The sequence below is a fragment of the Tachyglossus aculeatus genome, chromosome 10 (genome assembly GCF_015852505.1).
Source record: "Tachyglossus aculeatus isolate mTacAcu1 chromosome 10, mTacAcu1.pri, whole genome shotgun sequence".
NCBI lineage: Eukaryota > Metazoa > Chordata > Mammalia > Monotremata > Tachyglossidae > Tachyglossus > Tachyglossus aculeatus.
In genome coordinates this window covers 102391-123647 of record NC_052075.1, presented here as the reverse complement: position 1 = coordinate 123647, position 21257 = coordinate 102391, and the positions used below count along the sequence as shown (strand labels likewise).

Below are 21257 nucleotides of genomic sequence, written 5' to 3'. Positions count from 1 at the left end.
CACTGGGGGGATCCTGTGAGAAACAGCCTGGTGCATGAGAAGCTGTATGATATAGTGGATAGAGCACGAGCCTGGGAGTTAGAAGCTCAGGGGTTCCAATGCCAGCTCCACCACACGTCTGTTGGGTGACCTTGGGCAAGCCACTTCATTTCTCTGCCTCAGTTACCTCATCTGTAAGATGGGGATTGAGAATGTGAGTCCCATATAGGATAGGGACTACATCCAACCCAATTTGCTTGTATCCACCCCACTGCTTAGTACAGTGCTTGACAAATAATAAGTGCTTAACAAATACTATTATTATTATTAATATTATTATTATTATCCGGATTGGTTGCACATATGGAAGCCCCACTGAAGGAATAATGATGATGATGATGATAATAATAATAACAATAACAACTATTATGGTCTTTGCTAAGCGCTTTCTATGTGCCAGGCACCATACTAAGCACTGGATTGGATACAAGCAAATCAGGTTGGACACAGTCCCTTGTCCCACGTGGGTTCACATTCTCAATCCCTATTTTACAGATGAGGTAACTGAGGCCCAGAGAAGTCAAGTGACTTTCTAGACTGTGAGCCCATTGTTGGGTAGGGACTGTCTGTATATGTTGCCGATTTGTACTTCCCAAGTGCTTAATACAGTGCTCTGCACATAGTAAGAGCTCAATAAATGTGATTGAATGAATGAACTTGCCTAGAGTCACACAGCAGACACAAAGCGGAGCCAGGATTAGAACCCATGACCTTCTGACTCCCAGGCCCGGGCTGTAGCCACTAGGCCATGCACTTTCGTCTCCCGGCTTTCTACAGAAGACAGAAGGCACTGGGGCAGCCGTGGCTTCTGCCAGGCCAGGGACACAGTGGGGGAAGGGTCCCAAGACCCTCGGCAGCCTTTCCTCAAAACTGTGGGCCGATAGTTGCGTGTGACGATGGTGTGGCTTCTTCGTCTCTTTGCGGAACGTGGTTGTTGGCAGGCATGGAGAACAGCTATCCTTGGTTTGGCAGGGCAGTGTGGGGAAAGATGTCATTTTCGGCTCAAGTCTGGCTTGGCTTTAGTTGTCCAACTGAAATCTCTGTTGTTCGGGGGTGTCTGGGTTCCACTGAGTGTTACATTGCTAAACATGCTGAAGCCCAGCCTGGGTCCAAAGGGTGAGTGCAAAGACAGGCTTGGACTCCCTGCCCTGACTCCAGACTGGGTGGTGAAACAGGCCGGGGTACGGACTCCTGGGCACGGTCCCCCTGGCCATGTCCCTGACCCCACCATCATTCTCATGGGTGCGGTCCCCAAGGTGCCCCTTCTACAGATGTCACCCGCCACAGGTACAGGCCTCTCATAAGCTTGGGGTGGGTGCTGGGTGGCTCTGAGCTCTGTTGGGGCACTGGAGGGGTAGGAGGGCAAGGACCAGCCCCTGGTCGGAAGAGGGAGAAACCACCTCAACCAGGTGAGATTTCTGAGCTCTCTGGCTTTAAGATCCTCTTCAGGCTGACAGACAGAGGCACTGTTTCTCTCAGTCACCTGAGATCGACTGCTCCGACTCCCCGTATCTGCCAGGAAGCCGAGAGAGGTCAGGCCTCCCTCAGTGGCCCCAGGATAGGGGTATCTGCCCTCTCCTCCCTGCCTCGGTCCCGGAGTGGGGGTATCTGTCCTCTTCTACCCTTCACGGCCCTGGGATGAGGGTGTCTCCCCTCTCTCTCCCACCACGACTCTGGGGCAGAGGAATCTGCTGCCCTGAACCCTCCATCCCCGGCCCACCTCGGCACCTTCTACTGCCCCAGCATGGGGGGTATCTGCTCTCTCTACTCTCCACTGTTCATCTACAGTGCATTGATCTTAGGTTTGTAGTTTGAAATATTCCAACCCTTTTCCCCAACTCTGATTGGCCCTGGTAGGTTTTGGGGGCTGGTTGTTGCAACTGGGCTGGCACATGCAGATATGTTTTTATACAATGGGCTCTCACACAGACAATATGTCTTGAGAGATCATGACCCATGCAGTTTGACTAAACTGTTCCATCATCACTCCTCAGCAGCAGAGGGATGGGCGGGCCAGTTCCATTTCTGGCTGGAGATGGGCTTTCCCAGAGCCCTGTAGTTGACAGCCTGTCGGTCAGGGTACTGATTCAGCATTTACCCTGGGCCTGACACCATGCTGAACACTGGGTTGGATACAAGTTTCGCGGATCAGAGCCGGGTCCCATCCTGCAAAAGACCCACTGCCTGGTTCAGGGAGGGCAGATGTCCTGCTGAGGTAAAGACATTACTGACAACAGCAGTATTTAAAAACACAAGAGTGGAAGCTGAAGGGCAAACAGGACAGATGGGCGATCCAAGGAGGGAGCAGACCATTCGGTCCCCTATCCTGACTTCTCAGCATTCCAGCAGTTGGGAAGGTTGACTCTGTTCCAATCTCCTGGCAGAGGAGGGGGTCACTTTGACAGGTCCAGGTGTCTGTCAGTCAGTCAGTCAGTTAGTCAGTCAGTCATATTTATTGAGTGCTTACTGCATGCAGAGCATTGTATTAAGTGTTTGGGAGAGTACAACACAACAATATAACTGACACATTCCCTGCCCACAAAGAGCTTACAGTCTAGAGTGGGAGACAGACATTAATATAAGTAAATAAATTACAGATATGTATGGAAGTGCTGTGGGACTGAGAGGGGAGATGAATAAAAGGAGCAAGTCATAGCGACTCAGAGGGAGTGGGAGAAGAGGAAAGGAGGGCTTAGGGAAGTTGGGGGGTTGCTCTGACCTTGAGCAGCTCCCTGGATCAGAGAGTAGGGTGAAATTTGCACATGCATATGGGTGGATGTCTCTGTGCCTAGGTGGTACTGAGAAGCAGCGTGGCTTAGTGGAAGGAGCCCGGGCTTGCGAGTCAGAGGTCATGGGTTCTAATCTCTACTCCACCACGTATCAGCTGTTTGACCTTGGCCAAGTCACTTCACTTCTCTGTGCCTCAGTTCCTTCATCTGTAAAATGGGGATTAAGACTGTGAGCCCCACGTGGGACAACGCTGATTACCTTGTATCTACCTCAGTGCTTAGAACAGTGCTTGGCACATAGTAAATACTTAACAAATGCCGTAATAATAATAATAATAATAATAATAATAATAATAATAATATTGACTAAGCATGTGTTCTGGGCCCAGCACTGTGCTGAGTGCTAGTGCAGGAATGAGATAACTGGTTCAGACCCAGCCCCTGTCACTGTGGGGCTCCAGGTCAACAAACTGAAGTTTGGGTGCTCTGATGTTTGTCCCTTCCCTAGGTGTGTTTACAGTTCCTAGCTTCTCTTCCCTTTTTTGACCCATCCCCAGTCTTCAGTCTGTCCACTTGCCCTCCCCATTTTCTTGCACACTCCCCAAGTGTTTAGGCATGAAAGGGCAGGATGGAGCCTAAGGAGGCTGGAAGAGGGCAGGTTGGAGCCCAAAGAGGCTGGGAGAGGGCAGAGCAGAGCCAGAAGAGGCTGGGAGAAGGCAGGACAGAGTTGGAAGAGACTGGAAGAGGGCAGGTTGGAGCCAGAGGAGTCTCGGAGAGGGCAGGCTGGAGTTGGAGGAGGCTGGGAGAGGGCAAGGCAGACCCAGGGGAGGCTGGGAGAGGCAGGACAGAGATGGGGGAGCTGGGAGAGGGCAGGATGGAGACAGGGGAGGCTGGGAGAGGGCTGGTTGGAGCTGGAGGAGGAGGCTTGGAGAGGGCAAGGCAGAGCCAGAGGAGGCTGGGAGTGGGCAGGCCGAAACTGGAGGTGGGGGAGACTGGGAGAGGGCAGGTTGGAGCCGGAAGAGGCCAGGAGAGGGAAGGGCAGACCCCGGGGGAGGCTGGAAGAAGGCAGGCTGGAGCCAGAGGAAGCTGGAAGAAGTCAGGCTGGAGCCAGAAGAGACCGGGAGAGAACAGTCACGATGATGATCCCGGCTTGAAGAAGCTTCTTTATGAAGATTTACTAAAGAGATTAGGACTCTTCATAAATAAGATTTTAATGAAGCTTTGGAGAGAACCGGCATCTCTCCAAAACCTTATTAAAATCACAAATCCTTCAAGAGGCCTTTCTTGACTTAGCCCTCATTTCCCATACTCCCCCTCCTTTCTGCATTTTCCTTGCACCCTTTATTTACCCCACGCTCAGCCCCGCAGCCCTTATGTCCATATCTGTCATTTATTATAATGTCTCTCTCCCATTCTAGACGGTAAGCTCCTTGTGGGCAGGGAATGTATCTTCTGAGAAGGTCATGGGCTCTTATCCCAGCTCCACCACTTGTATGCTGTGTGACCTTGGTCAAGTAACTTCAATTCTCTGTGTCTCAGTTACCTCATCTGGCAAATGGAGTTTGAGACTTTGAGCCCCCCGCAGGAAAGGGACTCTGTCCAACCCATTTTGCTTGTACCCATCCTTGCGGTTAGTACAGGGCCTGGCACACAATAAGCACTTACAAATATGACAATTATTATTATTATTATTATTATTACTCACAGCATGGCCTAGTGGCAAGAGCATGGGCTTGGGAGTCAGAGGTTGTGGTTCTAATCCTGGGTCTGCCATATCTGCTGTGTGACTTTGGGCAAGTCACAACTTCTCTGTGCCTCATTTACCTCATCTGTAAAATGGAGGATTGAGACAGCCCCACATGGGACAACCTGATTACCTTGTTTCTATCCCAATGCTTAGACCAGTGCCTGGCACATAGTAAGAACTCAACAAATTATTGTAATAATAATAATACAGTGCTCTGCACACAATAAGTGCGCAATACAATTGATTGATTGAGTCTGAAAAAAGCAGGTGGGGAGGGGACATGATTGAAGTGTTCAGAATCATAGAGTTCCTGGATGAGAGCAAGGATAAGTGAGGGCAGCTCAGGATTGTTCCTTAGCTTCTACAAGCTGAAGGAAACACTTCTACACCCTGGAGTGCAACACAGTGCCCTAATCACAGGTAGAGCTCAGTTCAGAGCTGTGCACCCAGTGGGCAGCCAATACAGTGCTCCGCACACTGTAAACACCCAGGAGTATTTGTAGTAGTATTTTCTGAATGCTAGCTGAATACAACACACTGTTCTAAACACTTGTCTAAGTACAATGGAAAACAAAAGACACATTTCCCACCCATAGAGAATTTACAATCCAGTGAAACGGTGCTCACTTGGCCCACAGTAGGTGCCCAGTCCAGTGCTCTGCACACAATAGGTAACTAGTCCAGTGCTCAGCAAACAGGAAATTCCCAGTCCAGTGCTCTGCAAATGGGTGGCATCCAGCCCAGTGCTCTGCCCACAGGAAATTCCCAGGCCAGCTTTCTGCCTGCTGGAGGCATCCAGTTGAGGTGCCAGTCCAGTGCTCTGCACCCAGGAGGTGCCCAGTCCAATGCTCTGCGCATACGAGATACCTAGTACAATGCTGCACAAACAGGAGATGCCCAGTACAGCACTCTGCAGACAAGAGGTACCCAGTACAGTGTTCTTCATGGAGTAGGTGCCCAGTACAGTGCTCTGCAAGCAGAAGTCACCTGGCACAGTAACGCTCAGAGTATGTGCACCTGGTACAACACTGAGCCCACAGGAGGTGTCCAGCCCAGGCCCATGCACCCAGTGGGTGCTCAGTCAACAAAGGTGGTCCTGACGGAGAGGCCGGGGTCATCATGCATTCCTGCCCCAAGATGAACCCATGAAAGGAGGCAGGGGGAGCCCCACAGGGCCCCATCCCCACCGAACAGAACCAGGGCGCCTTCTCCCGGGGGCCGGCTGGTTGGGACAGGGGCAGATAATTTGTTGGCGTATCTAAACGGGTCATGGGTGTGCAGGACTGAAGGCTGTGGAGGGCAGCTCTAATTTCCCTCATTATTGCCTGACTTTTGTAAGCAGTCTCGATTGAGTGAGCGATAAATCATGATTTGGGGAAACTCAAACAACTTGGGAAACTTGGTTGGTTTTGAAAAGCACTGAACTTCACCTTAATTTTTTTAATGGGATGTTTTTCCAAAATGGGCCTGGCTGTTGGAGGACAAGAGGCTTTTCTTTGCCCAGAAATGAATTAGGACAGTGTTCCCCCCACCCGCCAGGACAGAGCCCCTCATGGTGACCGACGGTGGCGGAATGTAAATGGAGCCACTCGGGGAAGACAGATTATGTTCGGAATGGGCCTGCTCAACCTTGTCGTGCTGCCTGCAAAAATGCAGATTTGCAACCCTGTCCACACCCTGTCCTCTCTGTGTCCATGCCCTGTCCTTTCCATGTCCTGGCCATGTCTGCTCTGTGTTCTCACTGTATTCATACCATGTCCGTGCTGGGTCTGTGCCACATCTGCGCCATCTCCATGCCGTGTCTTCACCTCGTCCACCCCATGTTCACCCATGTCCACACCACAACTGCTCCATTTCCCATGTCATGTCCATACCACACCCGTGCCTTGTTCTCACGACACCACTGGGCTCCCAGGAGGCAGTTGGGGAGCCAGAGAGGGGCTGCTGGTAGGGCCTCAGAGATGCTTTGACCCTGTCTTTCTCTCTCCAGCTGCACCCCACTCTCCCCCGCTCTCCGGGTGACTGTCACAGGATGGTGGTGGTGGGGGGGGGGGGGCTGGAAGGTGGGGAACAAGTGGGGTGGAACCAGGCCTCCCAGAGCCCTGGCCTGTAGACCCGTGACCTTTCCCATGACTGTCCGGAACTTGGGCTGGCGTGGCCCTGGCAGGGCCGCTCTCAAGGTCACATGGGGGATGCCGGGTGGCGGTCAGCCTAGGGGTGGGAGCTTGGGGCGGGAGCTCTGGGTAGGAATTCGGGACAGGGCCAGCAATCAGCCCTCCCTCAGAGGGTGGGGCCGTGGGGTCTTCGCCCAAGCCTTGTCCCGAGGGGTTGACTTCTGGCTGGTTGGCCAGTGAAAGTTGGTAGAGGGGGAAGATGGAAAAAAAAAAAAGGTCTTGGAAAAAGAGAGACAACAAGATTGCATTAGTCTCTGCCATCCAGATAATTGTTGAAAAGTAAGTTAAAATATTTTAACAAAAACTGACCCAGAACAAGCCGCCAGGCCATCGTAATTCAATAAGTTTTGCCCTCCGATGAGTTGTTTGTTGAGAAACGAGAGTTAGGCCTAAGCTGTAAGCAGGGCAGTTCACCACTCTCTCTTTTCTTGCCCTCCTTCCTTCTTCTTGCCTCACCTGCCCCTGCTCCCTGGGGGGACCCTGCAGGGCAATTCGCTTCTACCAGGGGGGGACTGGATTGAGGATTATTTCCCTGCACTCAGCCTCTCTAGAGCTTGAAATCCTTAAGAGCTGGGTCCCCGAACCCATGTCTTCGGAGAAGAGCAACTGTTCATGTAGCCACATGTGCACACACACAAATGGAACACATCTACACCACCCATAACAGGCACAGACACTCAAACACAATCAATTAATAAGTGGTATTGACTGAACCCTTATTCTGTGCAGAGCACTGTACTAAGCCCTTGGGAGAGGACCAGAGTTGTTAGACTTGTTCTCTATCCACAGTGACCTTATCGATCAACCGATCAGTGGTATGGGCAGGGAATGTGTCTGCTAATTCTGATATATTGTATGCTTCCAAGCACTTAGTACAGTGCTCTGCACGTAGTAAGCACTTGATAAATACCACTGATTGATTGATTATGATGTACTTTTGGGGGTTTTGGCCGGGGACTGAGGCCAGGGATTGGGGCTGGGGGTCGGGGCCGGGGGTTGGGGTGTCTTTTCCTTTCCCCTCCAGTCCCTGAAGACCAGCTCCAGTTCATCATTTACACGAGCGGAGCTTTAGGGTTGAACCAAGCCCCAAATGGAATCTTTAAAAAGAAGAATCCTTTTCCTAGCTCCTTTTATTTCTTTTCTCCTCTCTTCCCTTTCATCTCCCATCCTTTCAATTCTATTAAGCTTTATTGTACAGTAATGTATTGCAGTGGACTTTTTTCAATTATGTTTTGATTTTTTCCTGCTTGTTCCTATAAAACTCCAGATGTTTTGGGACTTCACGGTTCCCTGGATATTTTTTCCTTTATTTTCATCTTCTTTCGTAACGTGCCACACATGTGGGGTTTGGGGGCTTTCAAGAAGCCTCTCTCCGTTAATCAGCCGTGATTTTTTTTGCTGTTACATTTTTTCTTTCTGTACGCTGTCTTGAATGGACAAGTCTTGGCCTCCATGCTTGTCCCGATGCTGGGACCCTGACCCCAGCCCACGCCCGACCCAGGCCCAGTGGGTTTGAGAAGGGGTCTGTCGTTCTGAGATCTAGTTCAGTGTGGGAGTAAGGGAGTCTGGGGCGAAACTGGGGGAAGGGGAGAGGGGCAGGGGGAGGAGCTGAAATGGGTTTGCTAGTAGGAATTCCTATAACGCATTTTGGTTGGTTTGTTATGGGATCGATTCAGCTCTTATTCTCTTCAAGTGCTGTGTTCAGTGCTGGGGTCGACAGAAGAGAATCAGCTCAAACATGGTCCCTGTCCTCCCACAGAGAGAGGGAGGTAAAGAGGCATAGAGGGAGGAAACGAGGGAAAGAGGGAGGAAGGGAGGGCAGGGATTTTATGCCCATTTGGCAGAGGAGGAAACTGAGTTCTGGAACAGGCCAGGGCCAGAGCAGAGACTAGAACCTGGGTCTCTAAATAATAATAATAATAATAATAATAATCCAAGCAGAGAAGCTGTTTTATCAGGGATAAGGATGGGAGAGAGAAAGAATTCTGTGAATGTATGTGGGTGTGTGATGATGTGCATCTCTGGATCTGCATGTGCATGGATCAATCAATCAATCAATCATATTTATTGAGTGCTTACTGTGCGCAGAGCACTGTACTAAGTGCTTGGGAAGTACAAATTGGCAACATAATGGATGGCTGTCTTGTGTATGGGTTGTAAGAGTATGAGTCTATGTGTGTGTGTCTGAGGGTGTGTGTGTGTGTGTGTGAGTGTATGTGATTGCTGGTGGCACTGTGTGTGTGAGACTGAGATCCCCATATGGGACAGGGACTAAGTAAAATGAAGAAGCAGCATGGCTTAGTGGATAGAGCATGGGTCTGGGAGTCCGAAGGATCTGGGTTCTAATCTTGGTTCTGCCCATGCCTGCTTTGTAAGGTTGGGCAAGTCGCTTAACTTCTCTGGGCCTCAGTTGCCTCATCTGTAAAATGGAGATTAAGAGTTTGAGCCCTATGTGGGACAGGGACTGTGTCCAACCTGATTGACTTGTATCCACCGCAGCACTTAAAACACTGCTTGGCAATAGTAAGCGCTGAACAAATACCATAATTATTAAGATCATGCATTAAATCCCCATTTTGCAGAAGAAGAAATTGAGGCACAGAGAAATTAAGTGATTTGCCCAAGGTCACACAGCAGGCAAGTGGTGGAGGTGGGATTAGAATCCAGGGCCCCCGGCTTCCAGGCCTAAGGTCAATCCACTAGTTAATGATAATAATGATATTTAAGTGATTACTGTGTGCCAAGCACTGTTCTAAGCACTGGGGTAGATACAAGGTAAATAGATTGTCCCACGTGGGGCTCACAGTCTTAATCCCTATTTTGTAGATGGGTAATTGAGGCACAGAGAAGTGAAGTGACTTGCCCAAAGTCACCCAGCTGATAAGTGGCAGAACCAGGTTTAGAACCCAGGACCTCTGACTCCCAAGCCCGGGCTCTTTCCATTGAGTCCCACACCACCCTCTTCTGGCTCACACCAGCACTGTCCCCAAGAGGGTGAAGCCCATAGGAGCACATGTGAAATCTCCCATCTGTTGGCGTAGCCTGCATCCTCCCTTTTCTGGTCCTTCAGTAAAAGGCAGGTTGTTGACCGTTGGTGGCAGCGTATGCTGTCAAGGTGGGCACTAGGGGCCTTTGCCACGGCCTCCGGGTTCCTCTGTCCATCCCCATCCCCTCCCAGAGCAAGCCTTGGGTTCTGCTTCACCTGGTTTGGATGCCACTCGACCTGGTCCAGACACTGTTCAGTCTGGTCTGAGCACCATTCTGCCTGGTCTGTATATATGTATATATGTTTGTACATATTTATTACTCTATTTATTTATTTATTTATTTATTTATTTATTTATTTATTTATTTATTTATTTATTTATTTAGTGCATATCTATTCTATTTATTTTATTTTGTTAGTATGTTTGGTTTTGTTCTCTGTCTCCCCCTTTTAGACTGTGAGCCCACTGTTGGGTAGGGACTGTCTCTATACGTTGCCAACTTGTACTTCCCAAGCGCTTAGTCCAGTGCTCTGCACACAGTAAGCGCTCAATAAATACGATTGACTGGTCTGGGCACTGCTCTGCCTGGACCAGGTGCTGCTCAGCCCAGTCTGGGTGCCTGGGTTGGACCATGTGTTCCTAAGGATCTCGATCCCCAGGAGTCCAGCTCCCACCCGCTGATGGGCCACCCAAGACCGAACTCCTGACAAGCCAGACACCGGCCAACCGGAGCCCCCACCTCAGGCAGACTAGCCCCAAGACAGGGCCAGGGTTCCCTGGGCTGAAGGACGGTGGTGTCTACAGTGGAGTGGGATGTCCGGTCTGGAGTCCTGTCTCTGGCTGTGCTGCCCTGCTCAGGTGCATTTGTGCTGCAAAAAGGAAGCAAAGAAAAACAGTTTAAGCAATTAGATTAATCCCATTACATTGTTTGGGTCAAAGGGAAATAAATGGTGAAAAGTAAGCGGGCCCTGCAGCCGCGGATGCCGTCCTGCCGAGCGAGCGACCGTGTTTCCAATTAACACCAGAGGGAGGGAGGGAGGAAGGGAGGCAGGAAGGGAGGAATGGAAGGAGTCACAGCCCCGTCAAGAGGGGCCAGACAGAGCCAGCCGGAGTTTGGGGTTCAAGACTTGGAGGTCAGGGGTTGGGATTCAGAGTTGGGAGGTTGGAGTCTGGGGTTCAGTGTTCAGAAGTCAGGGTATGGTGTTTGGGGTCCGGGGTTTGTGGACTGAGCTTTGGAGGCCAAAGTACAGGGTTTGCAGCATGGCCTAGTAGAAGAGCATGGACCTCGGAGTCAGAAGGACCTGGGTTCCAATTCTGGCTCCATCACTTGTCCACTGTGTGACCTTGAGCAAGTCACTTGACTTTTCTGGGCCTCAGTTACCTCGTCTGTAAAATGGAGATTGAGGCTGTTAGTCCCACGTGGGACAGGGACTGTGTTCAACCCAATTTTCTTGTATGCATCCCAGAGGTTAGTACAGTGCCTGGCGCATAGTAATGCTCAACAAATACCACAGTTATTATTGTTATTATTTGTTGCCTGGGGCTCGAGATTCAGAGATCAGGGAATGGAGTTTGGAGCCTGGAGTTTGGGTTTCAGAGGTTGGGGTCTAGGGTCTGGAGTTTGGGGTTTGCGGTACAGGATTCAGGGCTTGGAGTTTGAGGTTTGGAGGTCGGTTTACAGCATTTGGGGTCTGGAGTTTGTGGGTATGGGGTTTGGGGTCTAGGAATTGGGTTTCAAGCCTCAAAGATCAGGGAACTGCTTCTGGGGTTTAAAGTTCAGAGGTTGGGCTGTGGGGTTTGGAGGTCTGAACTCTAGTGTTTGGGGTTCATGGATAGTAGGTTGGGGTGTGGGGATTGAGGTCTGAGGTTTGGGAGTGTGTGGTTTGCAGTTCATAGGCTGGGGTTTGGGGTCTGAGGTTCGGGGTTTGGAGCTTGGAGGTCCTGCTATGGGGTTTGGAGCCGGAAACTCCCTGCTGATTTGCAGCAGAAAACATGGAGAGGCTGAAGGCAGGGAAAGAATTCGAGCTGCCAAGTTGGAAAGAAGATGAGCGGGCAGAGGGGCAGGCGAGTGTCCACCCTCCCGAAACTCCGGCTGCCATCTACTTGGGCCAGAAAGCTAGCTGTGTCCCCGTTGACCGATGGTATCGAGACCAAAATCATTCAGAACGAAACCTCATCATCAGCCGAGGATGCAGCCAGGGTGAGTCACTCGGCCCCTCCCCCAACTCGCTGACAGGGCCAACAGGGTAAGCCCGTGGAGGCTGTTGGCAGTGTGGACCCTGGTGCCTGCCAATCCTCTGGGGGAGAATGGGGCTACTGTCCCACTCTTCTCTCTCCCCACGTTTCCCTCTCTTCCATGCAAACCCCCTGGCCCAGACCTGCTCCTCCTCCGATCCTCCCCATCCTTCATGTCCCTCTTTCCTAACTCCCTCCCCTCTCCCCTCTCCCCTATCTCTCTCCTCATTTTGCCCCCCTTGACTCTGCAGCTCAACTTTCCTATCTGTAAATGGTGAGCAGGAATTCTTCCTCCCTCACCTGCTGCCTGGCTGGCCCACACTTATTCCACCGTCCCCTAGCCCTGACCCGGCCCTGCCTCTCTGCCAGCCCCCGGGGCTCTGCCATGCCAGTTTCCTAGCCCTGGTCCTGCTCTGCCCTGCCAGCCAGCCCCCAGCACTCTGTTTCGGCAAACCAATGGAGTGAGAGGTCCGCCCTTCGCCCTCACCTCTTTTTGTGCCTCAGAACCTTGTGGATTTGCTCTGTCCCCCTTTGGATGCAGCTTCCCTGGGGCTGGGACCGAGTTTTACTCTGCTTTGGTAGTTTCCCTTCGTTATCGTCATGATTGTCACCTTCGTTATCGTCGTCAGTAGTTATGATGCACCCGCTGCCCGCAGAACTCTGTATTACTCGCTTAGCTGCATGCCACTAAAGTAGAAGATGGAGGTCCCCACATCCCTGCCCTCAGGGAGTTTACACTGTATCAATCAGTGAGATTGCTTGAGGGCTTACTGTGTACAGAGTGCCAGACTAAATGCTTGGGAGGGGACAATACCATATAGTTGGTAGATACGATCCTTGCCTACGAGGAACTCATAGTCCACAGGGGGAGGCAAACATTACCAAAAAAAATTACAGGTGGGTCAAGTGGCAGAGTGTAAAGCTGTGGGTATAAGGGCTGTGAAGCTGGGGAGAGAATGTAAGTGCTTAGAAGGGTACAGGTCCAAGTGCACAGAAGCTACATTGGGGAGAGTGAATAGGTTGGGGAAGTGAGGGCTTAGGCAGGGAAGGCCTCTTGAAGGAGTTGTATTTTCAGGATGGCTGTGGAGCTGGGAAGACCCGTGGTCTCTCTGATATGAAAGTGGAGGGAAGCAGCAAGGCCTAGTGGAAAAAGCCCAGCCCTGGGTGTCAGGGGACCTGGATTCTAATGCCTTCCCTGCCACTTGGTTGTGTTTGACCTTCACTTGTCTGTGTCTTGGTTTCCTCATCTGTAAAATGAGGATTCAGTACCTGTTTTCCTTCCTACTTAGATTGTGAGCCCCATGTGGGACAGGAACTCTGTCTGACCTGAATAACTTGTATCTACTTCAACGCTTAGAACAACGTCTGACACAGGAAACGCTTTATAAATATACAAAAAGAGAGCTTCAGGCCAGAGGGAGGACATGGTCGGTTAATCATGAGCTCTTACTGTATGCAGAACGTTGTACTAAGTGCTTAGGAGAGTACAATATAATAATATAACAGGTGCATTCCCTGCCCACAACAAGCTTGAGGGGTCAGCAGCAAGAAGGATGAGATTGAGGCCCAGTGAGCTCTAATGGGGGAGGGAGGAGTGGTAGGGATTTTAGAGGAGGAAAGGATTGGAACTGGCCCAGAGGTGGTCAAGGTCGAGGAGGTCGAGAATGTGAGCTCTTTGTGGGCAGGGAATGGCACTGTTTATTGTTGTATTGTACTTTCCCAAGGACTTAGTATAGTGCTCTGCCCACAGTAAGTGTTTAATAAACGAATGAATGAATGAGTGGAGCCCATTAGACTTGACTTTGAAGAAGAGGGTGGCGGCAACAGGTGTAGAAACCTTTCAAGGAGTTTGGACAGAAAGGGGAGGAGAGAGATGTGGGTGCTAGGTGGAGGGAGGAGAGAGCTCCAGAGAAGGCTGGAGGGAGGAGGGGAAGGAGCCATCTGAGAGGGAGAGGGAGAGGGAGAGGTGGAGGACAGTGGTCAGGAAGTGCAAGAGGGTGGGAGCAAGGGTGTTTGAGAGAGGAGAGTAGGGGCCATAGATAAGGGCAGAGGGGATAGAGGTCAAGAGCAGGAGATCTGCTGGGGAGGAGGTGGAGGAGGTAGTAGAGCACTGAGGAGGAAGAGGAGGAGATAGTAGAGCACTGAGTAGGAGAAGGAGAAAATAGTAGAGCACTGAGGAAAGGGAGGAGGAGGCAGAAGGTGATGGTTCACCGAAAGGTGGCAGTGAGAATGGGGGCAGGCAGGATTCTGATCTTCGGGCATCTGCCTTGTCCCCCACTTCCCTTTCCCACTGCTCCATCCTGCTTTCCCCTCCTCTCTTTGGCCCCAACTCCTTCCTCTCCCCCTCTTTTCCCCAGCCTCTCCCAAACATGACTATTTTCATTGCTGTGGAAGGAACAAAGGGCGGGGCTTCACTGAAACAGAAAATGCCACCATAAAGCCTAGAGTGGCCACTTTTTACTTGGGGATGAATGTTTACTTGACTTCAGGCCATTGGAGGAGAATGAGTTTGGCGTCTCTTGTTTTATTTACTACCAAACCCAGGATTTCCTTCTGGATTTGATGTATTGAATAGGCAAAACATCTGGAAATAAGAACTGTTATGACCTTGAAAAACAGCTGCAGCTTTGCCTCGAAATAAACCAAAGCAGGGGGCTGTGTCCAGAAGCAGGGGGACTGTGTCCAGAAGTCGGGGGTTGTGTCCAGGGGGGCTGGGCCCAGAAAGAGGGGACTAGGGCCACAGTCAGCTTCAATTCTGACAAGAAGTTTATGTTCCTTCAACTGAGGATTGAAATGTGCCAATGATAAGTTCATTAGTCTCTGTTTGTCTTTCTGTGTCTTTCTATACCTCTGTCTCTGTTCTCTGTCTCTGTCTCTGGTCTCCACCTCTGATCTCAGTTTCTCACCTCTGGTCTCCGGTCTCTGTCTCTGGTCTCCTTTTCTCTGTATATGTATGATCTACCTGTGTTTGTGAGTATGTGTGTTTGTGTATCTCTCTCTCTATATAGATATATACGTATCTATCTTTCCATCTATCTATCTATATCAAAGGTCATGGGTTCTAATCCTGGCTCTGCCATTTGTATGCTGTGTGACCTTGAGCAAGTCACTTAACTTCTCTGTGCCTCAGTTACCTCAGCTATAAAATGGGGATTGAGAATGTGAGTCCCATGTGGGTCAGGGACAGTGTCCAATCTGATTAACTTGTATCTACCCCAGCGCTTAGAACAATACTTGGCACATAGTATTCATTCATTCAGTCAGTCATATTTATTGAGCACTTACTGTGTGCAGAGCACTGTACTAAGCTCTTGGGAAGTACAAATCGGCAACATATAGAGACGGTCCCTACCCAACAACGAGCTTATAGTCTAGAAGGGGGAGACAGACAACAAAACAAAACAAGTAGACAGGTGTCAATACCCTCAGAATAAATAGAATTATAGCTATATTAACATCATTAATAAAATAGAGAAATAATTACGTACAAATATACACAAGTCCTGTGGGGAGGAGAAGGGGTTAGGGCAGGGGGTGATGGGGAGGGGAGGAGGAGGAGATGAAAAGGGGGGCTCAGTCTGGGAAGGCCTCCTGGAGGAGGTGAGCTCTCAGTAGGGCTTTGAAGGGAGGGAGAGAGCTAGTTTGACGGATGTGTGGAGGGAGGGCATTCCAGGACAGAGGTAGGATGTGGGCCAGGGGTCGACGGTGGGACAGGCGAGAATGAGGCACAGTGGAGGAGGTTAGCAGCAGAGGAGCGGAGTGTGCAGGCTGGGCTGTAGAAGGAGAGAAGGGAGGTGAGAGGTAGGAGGGAGTGAGGTGATGGAGAGCTTTGAAGCTAAGAGTGAGGACTTTTTGCTTGATTTGAAGGTTGATAGGCAACCACTGGAGATTTTTGAGGAGGGGAGTGACATGCCCAGAGCGTTTCTGTACAAAGATAATCTGGGCAGCAAATACTGTTTTATTATTATTATATATAATATATGCATGTATATATGTGTATATATACACACGTATATTTTATATTTGCATAAAATTTGCAGGTCCTTAGTTTTGTTGAAGGAGAACTGGTGTTCCCAAGCCAGAGATAAGGGCAGGGCAGAATTTCTGGGTGGGTATTGGAGGTGAGTGGCCACCCTGTCCCCACAGGCCTCAGGCTGCAGGCTAGTGGCCCTCCCAGCCCTCTCCCTGAGGGCTCTGGGGAAGAACATGGCCCTCTGGAAGCCTGAGCTCTTGGGGCCCAAGGGCCACTGAGGCCCCAGTTATCCCCAGGGGTGGGGACATTCCAGAAATATCAAGGACGGGGGAGGATGTTCTTGAGGAGGGGCTCTCCTGAAGAGCCTGGGATATTCCTGGCCTGAGGCAGGGCCAGTCAGCAGCTGGCCCTTGACACACTGGAGCCCCACAGGCTGTGGGCACATCTGCCCTTTGGTTGCATGGTGGCAGCGCCAGCCTCCAGGCTGGGCCGTTCAGGACTTGGCCTCAGACCACCTTGGACCTCGGGGTGAGTGAGGGTGGCCCGTATCTCTGGCTTGAGTCGGAGTTGGGGCCAGTGACACCCTCCTCTGAAAGGAAGAAGGCTGAACCAGGGGAAGACCACCTGGAAGGGGCTTGTGTGTGAGAGGAAATGAGGGCACCATCTCTTTCCACTGTCAAACCTGTCTGGGGGTCATCTTGGGAGTGAGGGACCTGGGTGGCCTGGGTTCACAGGGAGGGGAGGGACCTGGGGCAATTACCCTGCTGAAAGCCTGTTTGGGCATCACTGGAAGGTGGATAGGGGACACTGGTGATGTGTTCAGGTGGGATGTTGAGGAGAATCAGGAGTGCAGAAAGGTCCATGCTGCATCACTGGGGGCATCAGGGATGGAGAGGGCAAAGTCAGAGCTGTTGTACGGTACATACTGGGTCACTGGGGAGAGTCTGGGACAGAGAGGGAAGAATCAGGTGCTGGATGGTCTGTGCTGGGTCACTGGGAAGAGTCTGGGACAGAGAGGGAAGAATCAGGTGCTGGATGGTCTGTGCTGGGTCAGTGGGAAGAGTCTGGGACAGAGAGGGAAGAATCAGGTGCTGGATGGTCTGTGCTGGGTCACTGGGGAGAGTCAGGGATGGAAAAGGGAGAGTCAAGGAAGGTTAACCCCTAACCATGAGGGAGCATATCGAGAAGGGCAACCAGCATCTGCTTCCCCCCAGCATCCTAATAGTCATCGGAGTTGGCGTGTCAGGCCGACCGAGTCAAGAACAATATTCCCATTAGTCTTGGGTTCTGTGGATCTGCTGGTTTCATACTTTTTCTCAACTTTCAACACTCTCTAAGTTTCCAAATTCATGCTGAGGGATTTTGTCTCTGGTTCTCAAAGAATGGAGCTGATGGTAGGACTGGGGCATGGGGAGTGCTGAATCCCCTGGGAGAAAGGGGAAGAGGCAGAAACCCTGCCACTGTGCCTGAGAAGGCAGGTTGGCCAACGGGAGAGACCAAGGCAGAGTGTTTTCCGGATCCCAGTCATGCCAAGTGGTGCCATCTAAGTGTTGGGGCATCTGGTCCCCAGGCAGCTGCTTTCATGAGAGTTGAGGAGGCTGGGAAGGGGCCAGGATGGGGTGGGGAGGAGTCTGGCTGGGCTGGGTTGGGCTGGGCTGGTCTCCTCCCAGGGGCCTTCAAGATCTGTTGGGTGTTGAGAGGCTGGCAGGGGCGGGGGGGGGGGGGGGGTTGGGAGCATTTTGAGGGAGGGGAGGGAGGAGGAGAGAGAAGAGGAGTAGAGGCAGAGGTCCCTGGGGCTCCCAGGCCATGCTGTGTTCAGACCAGTGTCCCAGGGACTCCTGGGATTTAAGAGCAGTGGAGAGAAGATTGGCTCCCAGGCTACCAGGCCAGACACCTTAATTCCCAGCCACAGCCTCCCCGGAGGTCTGGGAGTCTAGGTGGCCCCAGGCCACCAGCAGAATTAAAATCCTTTCTAGAATGGAGCAGGAATGAATTGGGTCACTCTGCTTCTCTCTCTCCCTGCCCCCGGCTCTGGCAGTTTGAAGGGTGCAATAAGGCGTTCTCCCGGCTGGAGAACCTGAAGATTCACCTGCGCAGCCACACCGGGGAGAAGCCGTACCTGTGCCAGCACCCCGCCTGCCACAAGGCCTTCAGTAACTCCAGTGACCGGGCCAAGCACCAGCGGACACACCTGGACACGGTCAGCCCAGCAGCGGTGGGTGGGGACGAGGGTGGAGGAGGCAAGGGATGTCATGTCTCGGGGTACTCAAAGCAGGAGGGAGCAGGGCGGGCCTGGATTCTGTGCGGCCCAAAGGCAGGGAGATGGAGCAGGTGGGCTCCTCCCAGCTGCCTCAGAGTCACCTGGGATTGGGTCCTTCCTCTCTGAATCCAGATGGCACATGGGTGGGCTCCTAGGGCAGTTAGGCACCCCAGGTGTGCCCCATGGGATTGGAGAGGCTCTAGTGGTCCAGTCCACTGAAGGCAGTGGTTAGAGGCCACAGCTGGAGTTGAAAATGCTTCCCTGGTGTGAACCAAGCCCCTCCTTGCATTAGTTAGGCTTGAAACCCCGGGCTTCCCCTGCTCTTAAGGCCTCCGCAGCATCCTCCTATCAGTGGCTGAGGAACCCCCGCGGAGGAGCTCTGAGTGCTTCCCAGCCTGCTCCCAGTCTGCACTTAGCCTGCACCCATCATCAAAACTGCAAAATCATTTCCTCGGACCATTTGTTGCATGCTGGCAACCCTTAAGCACAGCGCCTGGACGTTCTGGGGCTGGAGTGCCACTCCTCACTCACCACCAGGCCCACTCTCCTCTGCCCAGCTTTACACCCTCCCCGAGCCCCTGGGCTGGCCCAACCCCAAACCCTTGGTGGGGCAGATGGAACATGTGACTCCATTGGTGGCAGGCTCAGTGATGAGGCAGTCTGGGAGCCAAACCAGCACTAGTGAGGGGCAGTCGGTGACTGCATTAATTGACGGAGCCTGGACTGTGGTGCAGACTAGCAGCTGTTGGCTCTCAGCTTCGAGCCTGCTCCCGAGTCTGGCTCTGGCCCTTGCTCCAGTACTGGTTCTGGTTCCTGGTTCCTGGTTCCGGCTCCAGCCCTGGATCTGGCTCTGCCTCTGGTCCTGGCTCTAGCTCTCATGAGGCCCGAGCTCCCACATTCAGAAGGTGTAGCCAGTCAGCCTGCATCCGGCTCAGGAGCAGGGACAATCCAAGAGAGGACCCATCACCCACCCGGTCTGCTTGCATGTGTGTGTGTTTTTGTGTGCATGCGCGCGCATATGTATTGGCTTCCCTATTGCAGAAAAACACCTTAACTTGCCTATTTATTGTCTTTTCTTTCCTCCTTTTTCTCCTGTGTCTTTAAACTGGGCAATGCCATATCCAGCAGACAGGTAGAGTACCCTTTTGTTTCCTAACTCTCCAAGCTCCCAAGTCCCATTTCCACAACTCTCCGCCGCCGGGCGGCTCCCGAGGAACCAGCCTGGGCCGGGGCGGCCAATCGGCAGGGTGGATTTGGAGGAGCGTGTGACTCAGGGGTGTTTCTGGTGGGGGGCAGGGGTTGGGAGAGGGCCGGGCAGATCCCCTTGCTCTTCCCTGGGTGGGTGGGGCTGCCAGTGGCCTGGCTCATGAGGTCTCCCAGCCCCAGAGTTCTTCAGACCACACACTGAGAACAGAGTTGAGCCCCGGTCCTAATCGAGCAGATGTGCACAAGGCGATCGAGGCAAATGAGATGGGGCATGTGAGTTGGGCGAGGCGGGACGACTAAGACAAGACGAGTCAGGCTAGATGGATGGAGTGACTGAGATAGGGCAGGTGAAAGGGGCAAGATGAGATGAATGAGATGAGCGAGATGAGGTGGGCAAAGTGAGCTGGATCAATCAAACAAATGATCAGTGGTATATATTGAGTGCTTACTATATACAGAGCACTGTACTAAGCACTTGGGAGGGTACAATGCAACAGAGTTGGTAGACATGCTCCCTGCCCTCAGCAAGCTTACATCCTAGAGGGATGGGATGACTGAGATGAGGCAAGAGAGGTGAGTGAGATGGATGAGACAGGCAAAATGAGACGGGTGGGTTGACTGAGACAAGGCAGGTGAGAAGGCGAGCTCTTGATGGGGTAGGGCTTTGAGCAGAGCTGCGGACACCATAGCTTTCTTGGGGAACAAAGCAAGTGACAATGTGGGAGGCTGCTTGGGGTGGTGGAGCTGTGCTCCCCCACACTCCCCCCCATCCCCATGTGGGCTCCCATGTCAACGAGTTTGTATGTGAGGAGCCTTGGTCGGGACCTCCCTCTGGCCCTCCAGATGTGAACAGTACCCTGTGCCCCCCAGGGGGCCATGCTCGTGGGGGATGGTCAGGTTTAGGGTGGAGCACATGAGAGCTGAAAATACTGGACCTACACCGGAAGGCACCCCAGCTCACTCCCAGGGTGGGGAGTTAGGGGTTAGTGGCCTGACCAGGGTCAGGGGCTGGACAGGGGTCAGGGGTTGGACTGGGGTCAGGTCCTGGATCGGGGTAAGGGGCAAGATCGGGGTTGGGGGCCATATAGGGGTCAGGGGCAGGCAGGTGAGAAAGGCAGTCAGACGGAAAGTCTGCCTGGGCTCTGACCCCCTGCCCACACACCCACTCGCTCCCTGTGGGATCCTGAGCACCACCACCTAAGCGGCCCACCCATGGACAACTGCGCTTGGAGGCTGGAAGTGGGCTGGCCCTCTTGGTCTGGCCAGAGAGCTCATCCCTCGAGGCCGGGCCTGGGCCATGGGGTCAGTCCGTGGCCTTTCTAGCTGCCCTAGCTAGTCTCCTTCTCCTCTCCCTCACTGGCTTCCTGCCCACTCTCTAATTCCTCAGCCACCCTTGCCCGCCACTCTATGCTGTTGCAGGTGGGGCCATGTGGGGAGGGGTGTTGCACCCACATAGAGAAGAAGCTCTTGAACTGTCCTGGAGTTCCTTAGGGGAAAGGGTCTGAAGGAGGGGGACAGTGTCAATGATGAAAGGGAGTGACAGGTAAAGGAGGATGAGGGATCATGGTGAAGGGGTGAAGGAGAGGGAGCTGGAGGGAGGGAAGGAGAAATAAGTAAGGGGAGAGGAGGGGATACAGGGGAAGGAGGCTAAAGGGAACTGTTGGGGTACCCAGAGGCCTCCCAGAACCCCCAGCCCTGGCCTCACAGGCTGGCACCCTCAGGAAAACCCAAATTCTGGGCCAGCCGGCTGGCCCAGGAAGGCGAGATGTTGTACCAGAGACTGGGCAGACAGCGGGATTCTCCAGATGGGCACGTGTGACTTCCTGCCAAGTTCCTGGGCAGAACTTGGGGTGTTGGGTGGGGGCTTAGAGATTACGGGGACCTGGCCCACTAGAGGCAGTGTGAGT

The 21257-nt window shown here is 52.4% G+C and overlaps 1 protein-coding gene across 1 annotated transcript in view; it reads left to right on the top strand.

The window, feature by feature from the left end:
• Nucleotides 1-21257, top strand: part of GLIS1 (GLIS family zinc finger 1) — a 79306-nt gene that overhangs the window by 32928 nt on the left and 25121 nt on the right. The window contains exon 4 of the mRNA XM_038752614.1: nt 17923-18084. Coding sequence (XP_038608542.1) covers nt 17923-18084 — 162 coding nt within the window. The remainder of the gene's footprint in view (nt 1-17922; nt 18085-21257) is intronic.